We start from the raw sequence: 16689 nt of genomic DNA, 5'->3' as shown, positions 1-16689 counted from the left end.
ATGTAAAATTTTTTTAAAAATTCACATTTACATGTTTTCTGTTGATTTATGCACATGCTGGTGAGTTTCAGTTACAACACAAAGTCTATGCATTACTAATGTACCAACCCAGCAGCCATTCGTAACTCATTTGAATTAGGAAGTTTCTAAAAGGCTGTGGAGCAATGTCTTTTCTTTCTTTTTTTTTTTTTTAAGATTTTATTTATTTATTTGACAGAGAGAGACACAGCGAGAGAGGGAACACAAGCAGGGGGAGTGGGAGAGGGAGAAGCAGGCTTCCCGCGGAGCAGGGAGGACCCTGGGATCATGACCTGAGCTGAAGGCAGACGCTTAATGACGGAGCCACCCAGGCACCCCGGAAAACAATTTCTAAAAGATGTCCCAAACCTCACAACATTCAAATGCAGATTGGCACTCAGAACCTGTTCACTCTGGCTTTGCATATAATTCTAAGACACTTACCTAGTGGGCTTCCAGGTCCACCGCAGAAGAGCCAGAGAAAACTGGAAGATGGTGAAAAGACCCTTTCGGCTCAGGAGCGTGGTGCCGCTGGGGGCCCAGAACCAGGCAGGCAGAAGGACACCTAAAATGGGATCTCAGGTGAAGCTGGGAATGTCAGGAAGCCAAGACAAAGAAATGTCAGAATTAGAATCACATGTGAGGCACAAGGCTGAACCACTAAACAGGTGAGTTGAAGCCAGATCTAGGACGGGAACAAAACGGAAAAGGAAAATACAGTTCAGAATTGTCGCTTCTCTCACCACTGGGCCCCCTGCTCACCTGCCCTCTGCTTCCCACAAGGAGGCAGGCAATGGCGTCTTTCTCCACTGGCCAGCTCTCTGCAGTTGGGCATGAGGCAGAACCGACAGATTTCCTGTGGGGAAATCATTCATTCATTCAATCAATTTTAATTATACACCCACTTGTGCCAGGCACAACTGAAGGGGTAGGGGACACAGCAGCGAATAAAATGGCTTCTGCCTGCACGGAACTTAGATTCATAGGAGAGAAACAACAAGGGTTTCTCTGATGGATTGAAAAGTGAGCTCTGTAGCTTAATTCTACCACATCTCAAGGGCTTGTGGTCAGCTCTTCCTGGGGGGATGGGAAGTAGATTTTAGCAACTGGGCTTTGGAGAGGTAAGAAGTGACAGTTTGATTTCAAGGACATAGTAAAACCAGAAAAAGCAGACCCAAAGTCAAAGATCTTAGCCTCAGAGGACATGCAAACATATGCCCATAGTCCAGCCCTTCTTGGAAAGTGCTGTACAATTACTAATTTTCAGAATGACCCCTGTATCCAAGTGTCTGTTTAGCTCAGTTTGGTTAAAGCAGCCAGGAAGTGTGCAGCATTTTACAAATTTTCCACCCAGAATGTTTTTTTTGAATGGTCATTAAAGAGAAAAAGAAAAAACTCATTTATAGAGAAAATTTACCTCCCCAAAGGAAGGTTTCCTTCAGAGCTGAAGTTTCCTAATCCTGGATCTCCAGGAAGACTGAGAGCAATTTCTCACGCTGCTCGTCATATTCAGAAATCCCTTTACAATTTGTTACTAGATGTCTGAACCCATTTGAAGGTTCAAATTAATCCACACAGTACAAGCTGGAGGGAAGGGCCGGACAGGAGAACGGCTTCTGTACATTTGTTTTGTTTTAGTTGCTGCGGTCCGGTGAGCTGCCGGGATACTGAGCGGGTTCCCAGGGAAACCACCGCGGGGAGGACCGGAGGAGGGGCGAATCCCAAGTCCCCAGCCCGGCTAGCCGGGCGTGGGAGGGGCCCTAGAGCGGGGCGGGTCCGGGGCGGGTCCGGGGCGGGGGCGGGGCGAGGCGCGAGCACGAGGGGCGGAGCCTGGGTGCGCCTGCGCAGTGCGCGCTACTCAGGGAGCCGGAGGCGGCGGCGACGCGCAGGAAGGAAGATGGAAGACTACCAGGCTGGTGAGGAGGTAACGGCCGGGTCGGCGACGGGAAGGGTGGAGGCCGAGAACGCCTGGCGCGGGTGGGCGGCGGCAGCCAAGGGCGTGTGTGGGCTCCCGGGCCGCGTCCGGACGTGGGCGGCGGCAGTCCCCCGGGCAAACTGACGGTACCGGCGCCCTGTCCCGCCCTTCGCGTGACCCCCGGCCCGGCCTGCTCGGGGCGTCGGCGCCGCGCCCGGGGGGCGGGGCTCGGGGCGGGGCGGGGCTCCCAGCGCCGCGGCGTCGCCCCGTCGTTCTTCCGGGAGGGGCTCCGCAGCCCGGGGACTGCTTCCCGGGGGCAGGGTCTCTCCCGTCCCCGGCGCCCCAGCCCCGCCGCGCCCCTGCCCGCCCCATGCCCCTGGCCCAGCGGCGCCCGGAGTCTGGCTCCGCGCTCACCCGCCACGCCCCCGATCCGCCTCCCCTCCCGCCGCCTGCTGCCCCGCTGGACCCTGCTCCACGCAGGCGGGACCTCCGGGAGGGTGCTATCACTCGCTCCCTTTATTCGGCGGTGCAGACCACCACCCTGGACTAGGTGCTCCGCGCCCACGGGTGGGGAAGACTGAAGGCCGGTGTGCGCCTGCTGACTGATGTAACCCACGACTCCGGAGTGACAGGCACGCGCACATGCAGTCACATCTTTCAGGTCTCGGGCTGTCTGCAAAATGCAGAAGTGCACAGCCGGAGAGGCTCCCTTTGTCTGCAGGTCCACACCTGGTCTTCAGTGGGGGGCTTACCTCCGCCACGGCCACCACCACTTAGGTTTCATTTTCAGTTTGAGTTTGATATGTCAGTGTGGGAACTCCTATTTTTTGGTGGGGGGGGAGGAATAATCTCTCATTGCCTCAGTGAAGAAGCAGGGTAGAGCATACAGTTATTTGCCAAGCAGAAGACATTTATTCTAACGGTGGCTTTCCTTCAATTTAACATGCATTCAGGGACGATAGCTGATGGATGCTGCTATTACAGAAAAATAGTTGTCCACTTTCTTCTTGCTAAGTAATAATTCTTGTTGAAATTGAAATAGAGTCCTACATATTATGCAGCCTGTCAAAAATGAAAACTATGATGAATTTGGTGAGGTTTGATGTTTTATCATTTTTGAAACTTAGTTTGAGCAGGAATGTTTGGAAGGGAAAGAAAAAAATCTAAGGCTTAAGGACTGATGCTAGAGTTTCAGTTTTGATCTGATTTCCTAAGTACTACACAATGGCAGTGCCATCATCAGTGTTTGAATGCCGGAAACAACCAAGTGGATACTTTTGAGAAGACATGGTTCAGGAGCACCTAGCAAAGGAAAAACTTTTCCCTGTAAACTAATACAGGAAAATGGCTTGTATTATAGGAATATCCATAAAACTTTTTATTTTTTTAATTAAAAATTTTTTTTAAGATTTTATTTATTTGACAGAGAGATACACAGCGAGAGAGGGAACACAAGCAGGGGGAGTGGGAGAGGGAGAAGCAGGCTTCCCGCTGAGCAGAAAACCCGACACGGGGCTCGATCCCAGGACCCTGGGATCATGACCTGAGCCAAAGGCAGACGTTTAACGACTGAGCCACCCAGGCGCCCCCCATAAAACCTTTTTAAAAAAGGAAATGACACTGTAAGAGAATTAATACTGGTATTTTAATTCTGGCTCCCAGCAGTGAGGTGGCTAAGGGACTTCATTATTCCAGATCTCACTTGCAGATCTGTGAATTGAAGGGGCTGAACAGAGCATCTGCTTACTGGAGATAAAGCCCTAGGCCCTTAGGAGGGTGAGACCTTGACTTCTTTCTGGTAGGCGTGCCTTAGGTATTTACTAATCCACTCCACTCTCTTCTGAACTAAGCCTTTTCTGCATAGCCTCTTAACTTCATGTAAATACTTGGACCTTTGTAAGACTACTCTCAACTCATTGTTCATATTTCCTGTAGAAGCTGAAAGTGCCCAGGGGATTCTGTACAACTGCTCTACTTTTCCACTAAAAGTCCACTGATTTCAGTGGGTGGGGCCATATGGCTTGTTACACAGGGACTTTTCCGTATGGTTGAGGATCACGGAAGTCCCTTGGAAGGATCCTTTAAACCTCAAGAAATCATTTAATCTCTGAGATACTGCAAATTTTCATTGATGTGGTGAGTTGGTTTTGTCTCCAAGTATACCTTCTTCTAAGTACAGCAAGTGAGAGGGCTTCAGGCAGTCTGCTCTTGATCCTCCTGGAAAGAAGGGCATTGCTTGGACAGGGCCACAGTAGTCAGCCTCTAGCAGGGAGGAAAGCTCACTGCCAAAAGCAGGGCACTCGACTTTATTCCACCAGGATTCACAATGACTGAGGGGCTGGAATGTCCAGAGCTAAGTACTGTTCGCAGGACTCAGACAGAACCTTGTACCCATTCAGATGTACCCTATATAAAAAGAAAACCATCTTTAAACTCCCGCCATTAGATTACTGGTGGCAGCCCACCTTCCAGCTCCTCCTGAGGCACTGGTGGAGAATAGTTGTGCTAAGCAGCCGGTTTTGTAGTCCTGAAGTAGGACAGCATTAAGGAGGAAACAATTCTCGGGAAATAGTATAATCATTGTATATTTTATCACTAATGGTGGATAAAAACAAAAACAGAAACGTCTTAAGTTTCAAACCTCCTAATCAGTTTACATCGGGAAAAGTGTCAGCTAATTTAAACAAAAGTCAAGTAACTCATTAAACTTCTGTGTTTGTTAATGATCCTAGTAGCCAGTTGAAATGGATAGAGAGATTGAATCTAAAGTGAAGTCAGCCTTTTGGACCATGGCATGATTAAAACAAACCAAAACCCTCTAAATTATATACATATTCTAGACTCCTCTGACTGCCTCTCACCGGCTCTGTGATCCTCAGAGCCACTCGGCATTTCTGAGTCTCTGTAGTGTTTTCCTTGGTAAAAGGAAAAGTTTAGTTTGGTTATTTCTAAGTCGTCATTTCTGAATTATGTTCATTACCTAAATTTGCATTAATCAATGCAGTGGAAACCGATCTTTTAAAGCCATCAAACTTAACTAGTTTTCTTGCTTACAGACTGCTTTTGTTGTTGATGAAGTGAGCAACATTGTAAAAGAGGTAAGAGGAAGAATGCTTATTTTTAAAATGTTGATTAATGGCTTTATGAGTCAAAATAATGTGTTTTAAATACTGTCTTGGAATTGTTTCAAATGAACCTGTGTGTTTTGGCATTTCAAATAACAGTTTTCTTCAGTGAATATGTAGATAAGAATTACTCCCATATTATGTAAATTATATATTTTAAACCAGACAGGAAATGTTATATACTAGCATTATTATTGAATATTACTAAGGCTTGATTCTATAACCTTTTAACATAAAAGACTCACGGTCATGGTACACAAGTAAATATTTCTGGTGTTGAATAAAGAGTGAATATAAAAAAAATTGAGTAACTTCCAGTTACTTAAGACCTGATGATCCAGTTGGGGCTTACCTATTTATTTTTCTTATATTCCTAAACTACCTATTTTGCCATTATTGACCATGGTACCTCCCTTGAAGACAAAATAGGGTATTCTTCATTCATTGGAAAAATACATATCAAGGGGGCATTAGGGACTGACCATCAAGGGGTTTACAGTATGGGGCAGGACCAGGCAGGCACTTAAGAAATCATCACACTGGAAAATGTAAATGTGGATTCCCTGTGTGGTAACTGCCACAGTACATGGTGCTATGAGGGATTTGACGCACCTGGTGAGTTCACAGCTAGAATCTGGAGAATGAGTAGGAATAGCGTTAACTCAGCAAAAAGAGGGCGCAAATATTCCGGAAGTGGGTGTATGCAAAGGCCCTGTGGTGGGACTGTGTATGGTGTGTTTGAGGGACTGAAATGAGGCAGATGGCGCTGGAATAGTGCAGAGTGCTGGGGGAACCTGGGGCAGGAATGAGGCCAGAAAGATTTTCTTTAGTCCCTTCTCTTCCTGTGTAAATTGAGCACAGACTGTGAAGCCAGCGGCCAGAGGAAAGCCATTAGGTGATCTAAGTTTAAAGTACCAGCTGAGATTATGTGTGTAATTTGGAATTGACTCTAATGCAAATTATTATCTAATGCCAGAGTGATCAAGAACCACAACCTATTTTTGTGACCAACACCAAAAAGCAAAATGATTTTGTTCTACCATATACATTATTCACCATCACAGATGATTTTCTAGTTGTTGTGCAGGATCTGTAACAGTTTGCTTTTGTTTTTACACAGGGTGTTTCTTATGGAACACGGTGTGTTGAGGGGGCAGGAAGGTGGTGGTACCACAGTCGAACTGTGAGAAGTGGGGACAGGTCCCCTGTGATCTCACTTGTTTTCAGCGTCATCTTTGACTCAAGTTGCCAGGCAACAAGTACAGTTGAAAGTAGACTCTCCCAGTCTCCATGAAAGCATGAAATAGTACTGCTGTGGTACTCTCACGTGGTCACCAGCCTCAGCAGCTTTTTTGCCCCTGGCAATAGGTTAATTCTTCCCTTGCGCTCTTGTAAGGATCAGGTAGTAATAAATTTGGGTGAGTCCAGAATTGGAGGGGAGTTTTCCTCCCTCCCTGAAAAACAGTGCATTCCAAAGTGTATGTGTAGAGAGTTGCCAAAGTTAGAGGTTTAGCTTGACTGATGCCCCCCACTTCTTTCACCAATATCCAGATCTAGTAATAACTGGGTCCTTTTAAACCAGGAATGCCTATGTCCCCACCTCATTTTATGCTCTGAGTTGGGAAGGGAGCAGAACAGGTCAGAGGATGAGAAGGAGCTATGACAATGACAATGGGGGGACGGGGGTGCAGAGGGAAGGCCAGAAGCTAAACGAGGTGTATTTAATGTGACTGCTCAGAGTCCCAGGATAAATAGGTAGAAATCAGGGTGCGATTATAGGTAGCACTCTGTTCCTCAAAAGCAAGGTCACTGGGCTTTTGTCCCAGACAGTAGACCCTAATCCATCTCCAGTGTGCACAACTCAGATCCCAGGACTGTTCTCTGCATGTCTGAGGACAGAACTGAGCCCTCACCAAATTATTTTAGGTCATAACTGTCATCGGAATTCACGTTTCTGGTTTCCAGCTAGAAAAGGGGTAGAGAAGAAAGCTGCTTAGAGGCAGGCACACTGGCATCAACATAAAGAGGCTCCGAAAACCACAGAATGGTAATAGCCTAACCACAAACTTGAGCAAGAGCAGGGGCAAGCAGCCGTACGTATTCCTGAGTAACCTCTGAGCTACACAGCATGAACCCTCACCGGGATGCAGCACAGAAAGAGACTATTTCAAATAGAAAAATTCATCATAACCTTAAAATAAAATAGTACAAAAAATAATTTTTGTAATATATAGGGCTCGTTTTCTATTTGAAAAGTGCACTTACGTGTTAACATATTCCCAGAAAATGCTGAGTAAAGGAAATATTTTTGAACACACGATTATTTGCATAGGTTTGTATGTTGTCGGTTGTACAACCTAGTAAAGATTTTTCTGTCTGCTATACCTTTAAGGAATGGGCAAAGGAAGTATTTTCTAGCCTCAGTAGGAACAAAAATTATCATCTCCAGGTACCAACTGCAACAGTCAACAGTACATTCAGTCAACATGTTTTTAAAATTTGACAGATCCTATGTAAGTGTGGATTTTAGAAAATGAATATAAAACTTACTTAACGAACGAGGACACTGTTCAACAAAGGTGTACCTGCAAGGGAGTGCTCGTGGCTTTTGCTCACGCTTTATGCAGCGTATAGTTCCGCAGGCTGCGGGCGAGGAGCCCCGGTACTGGCTGGAAGGCGCTGCTCGTGGGTCCTGCTAACCGTGACCTCTGCCCCGCGTTCCAGGCTATAGAGAGCGCAATCGGCGGCAATGCCTATCAGCACAGCAAAGTGAATCAGTGGACCACAAATGTCGTAGAACAAACTTTAAGCCAACTCACCAAGCTGGGAAAGCCATTTAAATACATCGGTAATGCACCTTTGCTTCTCGTATATACTGTGGGTGGTTCTTGAAATACTGCCGAGAGGAGTACTTGCTCTGGCGTCCGACCTCGAAGCGCGTGCCCAGTAGGGGCAGCTCGCCGGGTTGTGTGCGTTACCAGCCAGCCGGCCTGTTGGGCGGCTGCAGCAGTTGCAGGGTGCCCATCACTGGGCTTCCCAGCACTTCACACCCGACGCATTTAGAGCAGGCATGGGGGGAGGACAAGGGAAGGCTGTGGCGTGTCACTGTCACGGGGCCAGTCTACCCCGGCAACTGTTCCCATGAACCCTTTCCCCGGGATCTGCCCCGGAATGCTGAAAGTCGGCTGACAGGAAGGTGTGTTGCCGGGTGGGTTTCTCTAATAAACGCCTGTTTTCATTGAAGTGACCTGTGTGATTATGCAGAAGAACGGAGCGGGCTTACACACGGCCAGTTCCTGCTTCTGGGACAGCTCTACTGACGGTATGGTTTTCCCTGTGTTCCCTGAACGCTTGTCATGGGCCTTGCGCTGAAGCCTCTGCGGCACCTCCTCGACCTTGCTGAGATCTAGATTTTTCCAGGCAGAGTTTTCTGAAACATGCTTGGCTGTTTCAGGTCTTTGAATGCATGCATATCAGAGTCACCCGTTGACACATTTTATAGAGCAGGGTCTGAGCGGCCTTCTTTATTCGTGTGCCGTAAAGAAGTCTGAGAAGTCAGGATGGCGAGCCCCCGCGTCCCCGAGTTGAGGGCCATGCCTTCTCCCCACAGGGAGCTGCACCGTGCGGTGGGAGAACAAGACCATGTACTGCATCGTCAGCGCCTTCGGGCTGTCCATCTGAACCTCCTGCGTCTGCGCACTCCTCCTCTCCCAGCGGCCGGCGGGGGTCCAGCGAACACCCTTCTCCTTCTCTTCAAGTGTTTCTCGTGGCACCCACGACGTCGACGACAGCCAGGTGACTGCCCCGTTCTGTGAACGGCACAGCCAAGTCTGAGGACGGTCATCCTGGGTGCTCAGGCCTGTGCTGCCACCCATCTTAACTCTGTTTCTTTTCAAAGGTGCTAAAAACTGAAATCTGCTAGTTTGAAACTTTCTCTACTCTCTGGATGACTCAGATACACTAATTTTCCATACTTTGTACTTTGGTTAGAATAATAAATTATTCCACTTTAAAGTTTGTGTTTTTCTTCATAGTCTAAACAATACCACAAACGAGTTCTTCAGATTTCACTAGTGACTTTAGAATCTATAAAACTGCAAAAACAGAAAGGAAAAGTTAGAATTTGGCGCTGGTTCTCACCACTGCAGGATGTGCTGCTTTGACTGTCGGGCCCAGGACCCTGCGGCTTCCGGGAGCTAGCCAGCTGGTCCCTGCTGCAGCCAGAGCTCTCGGCCGCGCACGCTGCCCGGCCCGCGGCGCGGCGGCTCCTGCCCCAGTGTCCCCGCTTGTCGGCAGCAGCCCTCCAAAAATGTGTTCGTACTGCAGGGCTTCCACCATCGCTTTCATAATCCTTTTGTGTCCACAATTAGGCCCTTATTTATAAATCAGCAACCACGTTGGGAGGTTATCTGATTGATTTAAAGGAGGGGAGGTGAGCCCCAAGCCCCAGTCTGTGACCTCACCTTCAGCGCTCATCCATGGGCCACGTTCACACAGGAATAAAGACACGCTTCTGTGTCCACTTGCTGAAATCAAGAAAGCTCTACTTTTGGCCCTAAAGCACTCATGCCTGAATGGCCAAACGAACTCCACACGCAGGAGCAAATAAATCACGTAAGAATCGAGTATGTAAAATTTATTAACATGTACCAGAAAGGAAGTTTCAGAATGAAGCCCTTTCCAAAGTGTTAAGTTTGCCATAAATAAACATTTATTCACTTTCGATTGATTACAATGATCGTTCTGTGATCAGGGGTTACTGTGCTCATGGACACAAGTTCCAAGATCTACTACATAGTTCTATCTTTCCTTTTGAACTTTAAAGTTTTTATTTTACAAATACAGTCTTTTTGTAAAAAGGCAGTTTTCAGTAGCAGAAAGTTCTGTTTCACTGTGTGGTATTATAGTTACCAGTATATCGAAAACATGTCAAGTCAACATGAACAGGATAACAAGATGTCACAGACTAAAGCGACTTCCCTTGGGCCTGGGGAAAAGATTTGTAGCTTTTTTTCCCAAAAGTCTAACCTCTAAGGCAACTGGTTTCTAAAATCCTCAAAATACATAAATATTCTTTAGTGACTTAACTCGTATGTTAACTAGATGTCCCTTTTCACCATCCCATCTATGAGCTTCCATGGTTTTCCCTGTGAGGAGGATTCCAGGAAATAAGTCACTGACCATACTGCGACCGACTTAACACAACTGTAGCTTCAGTAAATAGTTCATGGAATGCTTGAGGCTGGTGAGAGTTGTCTTGTAACCTGCCCCTTTAGTGGGCTGGGTTTACATAATGTATCTAAACTTTTATTGCAATCTGTAATTATGTACAGGAACAATCTTACAAACCTTGAATATATTTTATATATCCCCTTCTCTAGCCTTTCAAATGGGGCTTAAGAGAGAGAAAACTGCATCACTTCACTGCTGTAATGATTTAATAATAAATCAAGCAGACCTATTACCCACACGGATAATGATGCTCTCCCTAGGGAAGCTGAAATACGTACGGTCATCTTCCAGGTTCCCCTAGACTGGACCAGTGTAAAAAATTATCCCAAAGATGATGTTATTCAAGCCATTACCATGGAAGAACTAAAGTCAGCCCTTTGAATTTACAACTGAAGTTTGCAAAATTGATACTCTCCAAGAAAAAAACAATTTTCTTGCTCCTGTCTAAAGTTTCTGGCAGACTTGGAGTGTGTTAACCTAATACAGCATATACACTACATGCTAAATGCTATATACTTCAAGCAAATTTTTACATGGAGTACATAATACGTTGATATTATGATATACCAGAGACAAGACTGAAAACGCACGATTTAACAAAGAACCATTTTCCCCTTACATACTTCCTTTTATAATTTTTTTGTTTCCAACTTAATTATAAAAAGTAAATAAAGACTCACATATTTTCATTTCAGTGACTTGATGCCATGAAGAATCAAGTATGAAGATATCCATCATCAGTTTATAATATAATTACACTATAGGACAAAGACAAGTTTTAAAAATAAGTTCTAATGTGTATGGCTAAATGCTTCAAATAGTTTACATTTACTGATAAATAACAGCATTCCAAATTATGGACATTTAATAATGATTAAAACTTGTAAATTGTATCACATATTAGAATACATTAATCAGCACAAGTTTTCGTCATTTACATAAAATTATAGTTAGTAGAAGTTGAAAAATTTGGTTAACAGAAAAATTTTTCCAATACCTTGGAGTACACAGAATCAAAAAAAGTAATCACACCATGGAAAATGTAAAAACCACGTAAACTTGAATTACCCTTGCAATAATACAGTTGTTTTAATTCAAACTTTCATAATTACAAGGTTTTAAAAACAAATGGAATCCATATTAAAGGTACGTTATCACTAAAGTTTAAACAGATGTTAAGTCATGAGAAGTCTCTCATGAACCTCTATAAGGGCCCAGCCTTACCTCAAGTGGAATACAATTTTTAGCGATTTGAGAGTTAATGCATAGATGAAGAAAACGCAGGTACTGCTTGCAGAGCGGAACAATCCTATCCTACACACTGCATCTGCCCAGACGCCATCCGTTAGGATGTTAGCTGTGACGGTACGTTAACGGTTCAAGAAAGACGTCATTGTCAGAGGAAAAGGACAGGAGATACCAGACTTGTACACTTAGTCTTTGACATAAAGGAACTGGCAACTCTCCAGGGCCTTCTATGATGCCACAGATTCAGCAGCTCGAGACAACTTTCGTCTTCCAGAGCAGGGCCTCCTCTTCCCTGGCCACTGGAGGGCGGGGCCTGCTTCCCAGCAAGTGACCTTCTACCCAAAGATGTGCTTCCACAAATCATCGAAAATGTTTCACTTTCTATCATCTAGGCTTCAAATGTGAAACTGAAAAACTTTTTCACAATAAAGAATCTCTAATATATCCTTTGTTTAGCTTTTATAAAAAAATAATAAAGTTCCACGGGGTGTTATCTCTAAAGGAGCTGTAGAAATGACAGCTTGTAGGAACTGTAGCGGATACCCTCTTTCCCATCCCAACCACAGCGACGTCCGCTCACACGCACACTCGTGTGTACACAGCTCTTGGAAAACCATGGCAGCAGGACCTCTCCCCGAGCTGGCGCTTGTCGGTTATCTTACCCTTTCCTTATGAATCTCAGCCAGTCCTCCTCAGACCCTCACGACACGAGTTCTGCCCTGTGGCAGTGAAGGGCTAGAACCTGCTCGCCCACCATTTCCCTAATAAGCTATTACTTAGGCATTTCACACAACAGACAGGAGTTACTAGTCACCTGGGATGCTTGGTTACCCAGAGCACTCAAGGGGGAAGGAATGTCCTTGGGAGACAGACACAACAATAGGCTTCCCTTTGAGTTTAAAGGGCTGAAACTGGTACAGGGCAGGGAAGAAAGGAAGAAAGAGGAGAACGCCACCATGCTGACGATCTCATTCATAAGGGCTTTCCATGGACTCAGAAAGAGCAGATTATTAAAAAAAAATAATAATAATAACTCTACTAAAAAGAGGAGTAATTACCTCCTCACCACTAAAAATGAACTCTCTCATCCGAAATCCGGAAAAGGGATTTGGCTGTTTACACTTATCAGCGCCACTCTTCCCAAATGCAGCCACTCTAACACTAAATTTGGCCCAATGTTTAAATTTCTTCTTGGTTTTGGTTTTCCTTTAAAAAATACGTAAACAAATAAGGACCAGGAAATCTGGGCTTATGAGACAAGCCTGAACACCAGCAGGAGCGGGGAAGGCCAGGAAGCGGCGCTGCGGGAAAGCGTCGGCCCGGCCCGCCGGCGGCCGGGGGCTCAGTCGCTCTCGGAGCCCTCCTTGTACTGTGCCCGGATGGCCTGGCCGTTCTGCAGGGGCATTTCTTCATAGTCACTCCTGTCACAAAAGAGACCCTTGATGCCATTCGGCTTTTGACAGCTCATCTTCTGTTCTTCTCTTCCACACTGACATGCCATTTCAGCAAGAAGGCATTTCACGGCTCCGCGCTCCCCGTTTCTACCGCCTGCTGCTCCTGCCCACTCCTCACCCCCCACCGAGCACCAGGGCCCGTTGCCAGGGAGAACTGCTCCTCCTGTGGGCACCACCCATGCCAAGTGTTCAAAAAAAGGAACACCGCTCAATCTAGTCAGAACAACGTGAAAACAGAACCCCATGGGATCATGGGACACCCCCAGGTGAAAGAAATGTCATAATGCCTTGCAAATCATTTTAGAATGATTAACAGCCTGTTCAGTAAATGCACAAAACCAGGCGCAATGCTCACCATAGAAGGCTTCAGAGAGGCAGGGACTTACCCATAGATCACATCATCGTCAGAGTCATTCAGCATGGAGAATGCAGGGTTGTCTTTCAGCTGGGACTCTGGAGGCCAACAAAAGCATTATGTGATTAGCCCGGGGAGGCAAGATGCTACCGGGAAAGGACAGGAGTCCGAAAGAGCGGGATTCAGATCCCCGCTTCCACCATTTATTATCTGTGTGACCTGAATGAATCTCGCTCCCGAGCCTGTTTCTCGCGTTCGAGCCAGGGGCAGCATCACTACTTGGCAGGCTGCTGGGCAGACCGCGCGGTGGAAGCACCCGGAGCAGAGAGGCTCCAGGGGGAACCCTCCAACGGCAGCTGTGACCCGGCTATGTTCTCCCAAGTCCACGTGGGTAGCGGGGGCGGAAAACACCCGGGAGACCAGAGGCGCCCGCCCTGCTCCCTCCCACCCCGGGGAGGAAGCAAGCCACCCAGCCTCGTTTCTTCATCTCAGGAGGGACTAACTGCATCTTCATCACAGAGCTGCTGTGAGGCTCGAGTGGGACCTCTTCACGAAGGTGCTTGGAGAACTCACACAACACGGAAGTCAGGCGGTGGGCCTGAAATGCTACACCCCTGCCCAAGTGCCAGGAAGTCAGGAAGTTCCCGTCCTTTTCAGCCTGTGTGACAGTCTGGCTCTTCTTACATTCTGGCTTTCTCTGGATGGCCATGGCACGAGCGTGCAACAGACCTGGCTTCACACGGCTCAGGGACATGCTTGTGCCGGGACCCACTACCAGAACCACTGTTCCCGTCTTGTGCTGAAATGACACAGCACATGCTGTGTTCTAACTACGACTCAGGGCTCACCCTGCAGCTTACCTCATCCCTCTGTGCTAGGGTTGGGGGCCCAGCACTAACAGGGAACCCGGGAGGTGGGTCCTGAACTGCTGTGAAGCCATCTGGCCAGCAACCCAGCCCCAAGGTGGCTTACCATACAGGGCGTTCTTCGATGGAGAATACACAAAGGCCAAAGTGTAGAGGTAAAAGTTCAACAAGCCATAGAAAGATAAGAATTCAGCTGGTGATACTGGTCAAGGGAAATCAGCAGCCCCGGAACACTACGTGTTTGGACATTTCAGCTGGGGTCTTTGCTTTCAGTCTGGCTGCTCCTTCTAACCACAGCAGTCCTTTCCACTGCTCACCACCAGCGAGGACCTCGGGGTTCCAAGGCCCAAACAGCAGGACCCCAGAGGGCAAGCCCACAGCCAAAGGTTACAGTAACCTTTCAAGGTCACCTGTAAATAACAGGTGCACCGTGCTCTTTTCTATCCATGGAAACCTCTGGAGGTGGCAGGACCTGATGTGATCAAGTTACTCACAAAGGGCAGGAGGGCTGTGCACACATATGGGTAAATAAAGAATGCAATCAAGAACTGGAACAGTCTCTCAAACCAGTCGTTCTTCATCTTTTCTGCATTACAGACCCCTTTGAGAAGTTGATAAAAGGTTAGTGTGAAATCCAGCCACTAAAATTTGAAAAATCCTGCATTACTTCTAAGGATGTAAGAAGCCCCAAGGAAAGAAGCTAAGATATAAGGGATCAACTCTAAAGCGCCCCCTGATGGACGCCATCACTGAAAGGAGGAGTGGCAAGCTCCGTCAGCGGCCAAGCATCTGAAGAGGAGTTTAGTGGACAAGGAGCCTGTCCCACGGGTCTCACCAGGAACCGAAGGACATCCTGCTACCTTATGAGCCTTTTCTGGGGACACAGGCTTAAACTGCCCTAATCACCACAACCTGTGGACACCGCAGCTGGATACATCTGGGTGATGGGGAGAGAGGACTCTCAAATCGGGCTCAGCCTCCCCCTCAGTGCTCCGTGGGGGGAACAGGCACCTCGGACTGATGCGAGGTTCTGAATGGGGCTTGGGTTCCCGAAGAATCCCCAGGGACCCGAGAGCAGGGTGGGGGGGAGAGCAGCTGGGGAGTGTGACTCCCTCGGGACCGCTTCGCCCTGCAGAGCCTGAGCCGCCGCCCACGGGGGTGGGCCGTCGGGGGGCCCGCGGCACGCAAGGCACCACAGTGCGGTGACCTGCCTCTTCTTCACGTCTGCAGCCCGGACACGCTAACCACCCCGTGCAGAGCGTGGCCCTGAAGCCTGAAGGCTTCCCACTGAAAGGATATAATTCTGGTAGTGAGTTGACAGCTCAGCAACAAAATTGTCTTGTAATACTTGTGCTCCAAACCTTAAATAAAGGATGACGATGCTGAAAAAAAGGGGGCGGGACAGTAAGTAAACAGAGATGAGGAAATGGCACCAGCTTCACAGAACTCATTCCGTTCACCCCGCGCACGTGGTCCGTTCACTACAATTTCCGCACGGACCCGTGCGCACCCCCGGGCCTGCGAGAGCACATGCGCACACGCACACAGCACCCCGGCCTCAGGTGCTTGGTCTCGGAGTCAGGAGGGCCGCTGCTGGGGCAGAAGCAGCTAAGCATGCCACAGACCATGTCGCAGCCCCGCATCAGGGGCCCGGAAGCACCCCATCGGCACGTCCTTCCCTTCTCGCACTGCCTTAGATCTCATTTCCACGACCAACTCCTACCACAAACGACAAGGCCCTGAGGAAGTCACATTTCCCTCCTCAGGCCCAGCGATCCTCACAGTGAGGAAGCATGGCACCTCTGTTCAGACACCCGCCTGCGGATACACATGAGGACAGAAGGTTCTGAGGACAGGGAGCTCCGCAGCCGACGCGGCTCTCCCCTGAGCAACTCCACAGCCTCCAGATCGGCACCCCGCGCACCTCTCCCCTCCCTGTGGTCCACTGTCCACAAGGACCAAGACCGATGATTGCTAACAAAAGCGCAAATCGGAGCCCTTCACCTCCCGGCTCTGACCCCTCCCAAGGGTTCCTTCCCATCCCCGAAAATAAACTGGGACTCCTCCTGGCGGCGTGCAGGGCCCGACCTCACCTCTCCGGGGGCCACCCTCCCTTCACGTCCTCACCTCCCGGGACACTGCTGTCCCCATGTGTCTCCAGGGCTCGTCCCTCAGGCCCCAGGCCAGTGTCCCCTCCTCAGAGAGACGTCCCCTCCGGTCCCTGTCTAAAGCAGAACCTCTTCTGCCGTCGTCACACATCTCGGTTTTCATTATAGGACGTATGCTATTGATCTACTTGTTTATCACCGTCTTCCTCCATTGGAACGCAAGCCCCGTGAGAGGGAGGAACTTGTTGGCCTGCTGAGCGGAGCAGACACTCCATACACACTTGTTGGACAAACAGTTGAGTCCCCTTGAAGCTTATATGAAGAAAGACCATAAAGGCAGAATGACTGCTGAGTCAGACTCTACGGAG

The 16689-nt window shown here is 48.0% G+C and overlaps 3 protein-coding genes across 7 annotated transcripts in view; 1 reads left to right on the top strand and 2 right to left on the bottom strand.

Moving 5' to 3' along the window:
* The window catches only part of SYTL3 (synaptotagmin like 3), a 94650-nt gene extending 92958 nt beyond the window's left edge, over positions 1–1692 (bottom strand). Inside the window, exons 1-3 of the mRNA XM_045865830.3 lie at positions 1436–1692; positions 781–874; positions 463–606 (exon numbers count right to left, since the gene is read on the bottom strand). The gene's annotated coding sequence lies outside the window, so the exon portion shown is untranslated. The remainder of the gene's footprint in view (positions 1–462; positions 607–780; positions 875–1435) is intronic.
* Positions 1693–1816: 124 nt separating this feature from the next.
* On the top strand, positions 1817–9072 carry DYNLT1 (dynein light chain Tctex-type 1). 2 transcript variants are annotated; one of them, XM_045865826.2, is made up of 5 exons: positions 1826–1942; positions 4990–5031; positions 7783–7906; positions 8303–8380; positions 8669–9072. In XM_045865826.2, the coding sequence occupies exons 1-5, from the start codon at positions 1916–1918 to the stop codon at positions 8737–8739; spliced, it is 342 nt and encodes a 113-aa protein (XP_045721782.1). In that variant the 5' UTR covers positions 1826–1915; the 3' UTR covers positions 8740–9072. The 2 variants fall into 2 exon arrangements, with proteins under 2 accessions (XP_045721783.1, XP_045721782.1); XM_045865827.2 differs by lacking the exon at positions 8669–9072 and having other exon boundaries at positions 1817–1942; positions 8323–8378.
* A 607-nt stretch (positions 9073–9679) lies between these two features.
* The window catches only part of TMEM181 (transmembrane protein 181), a 70148-nt gene continuing 63138 nt past the window's right edge, over positions 9680–16689 (bottom strand). For all 4 annotated transcript variants that reach the window (XM_045865823.2, XM_045865825.3, XM_064598304.1 and 1 more), the window contains 4 exons: positions 15513–15595; positions 14320–14409; positions 13379–13445; positions 9680–12959 (listed from right to left, as the gene is read on the bottom strand). In XM_045865823.2, coding sequence (XP_045721779.1) covers positions 12881–12959; positions 13379–13445; positions 14320–14409; positions 15513–15595 — 319 coding nt within the window. In that variant the 3' untranslated portion in view covers positions 9680–12880. The remainder of the gene's footprint in view (positions 12960–13378; positions 13446–14319; positions 14410–15512; positions 15596–16689) is intronic.

The sequence above is a fragment of the Mirounga angustirostris genome, unplaced genomic scaffold (genome assembly GCF_029215605.1).
Source record: "Mirounga angustirostris isolate CCGP_5_RB_7025 unplaced genomic scaffold, mMirAng1.0.hap1 SCAF_8, whole genome shotgun sequence".
Classification (NCBI taxonomy): domain Eukaryota; kingdom Metazoa; phylum Chordata; class Mammalia; order Carnivora; family Phocidae; genus Mirounga; species Mirounga angustirostris.
Note: the sequence above shows the minus strand (reverse complement) of the source record. Positions and strands in the feature narration are given on the sequence as shown.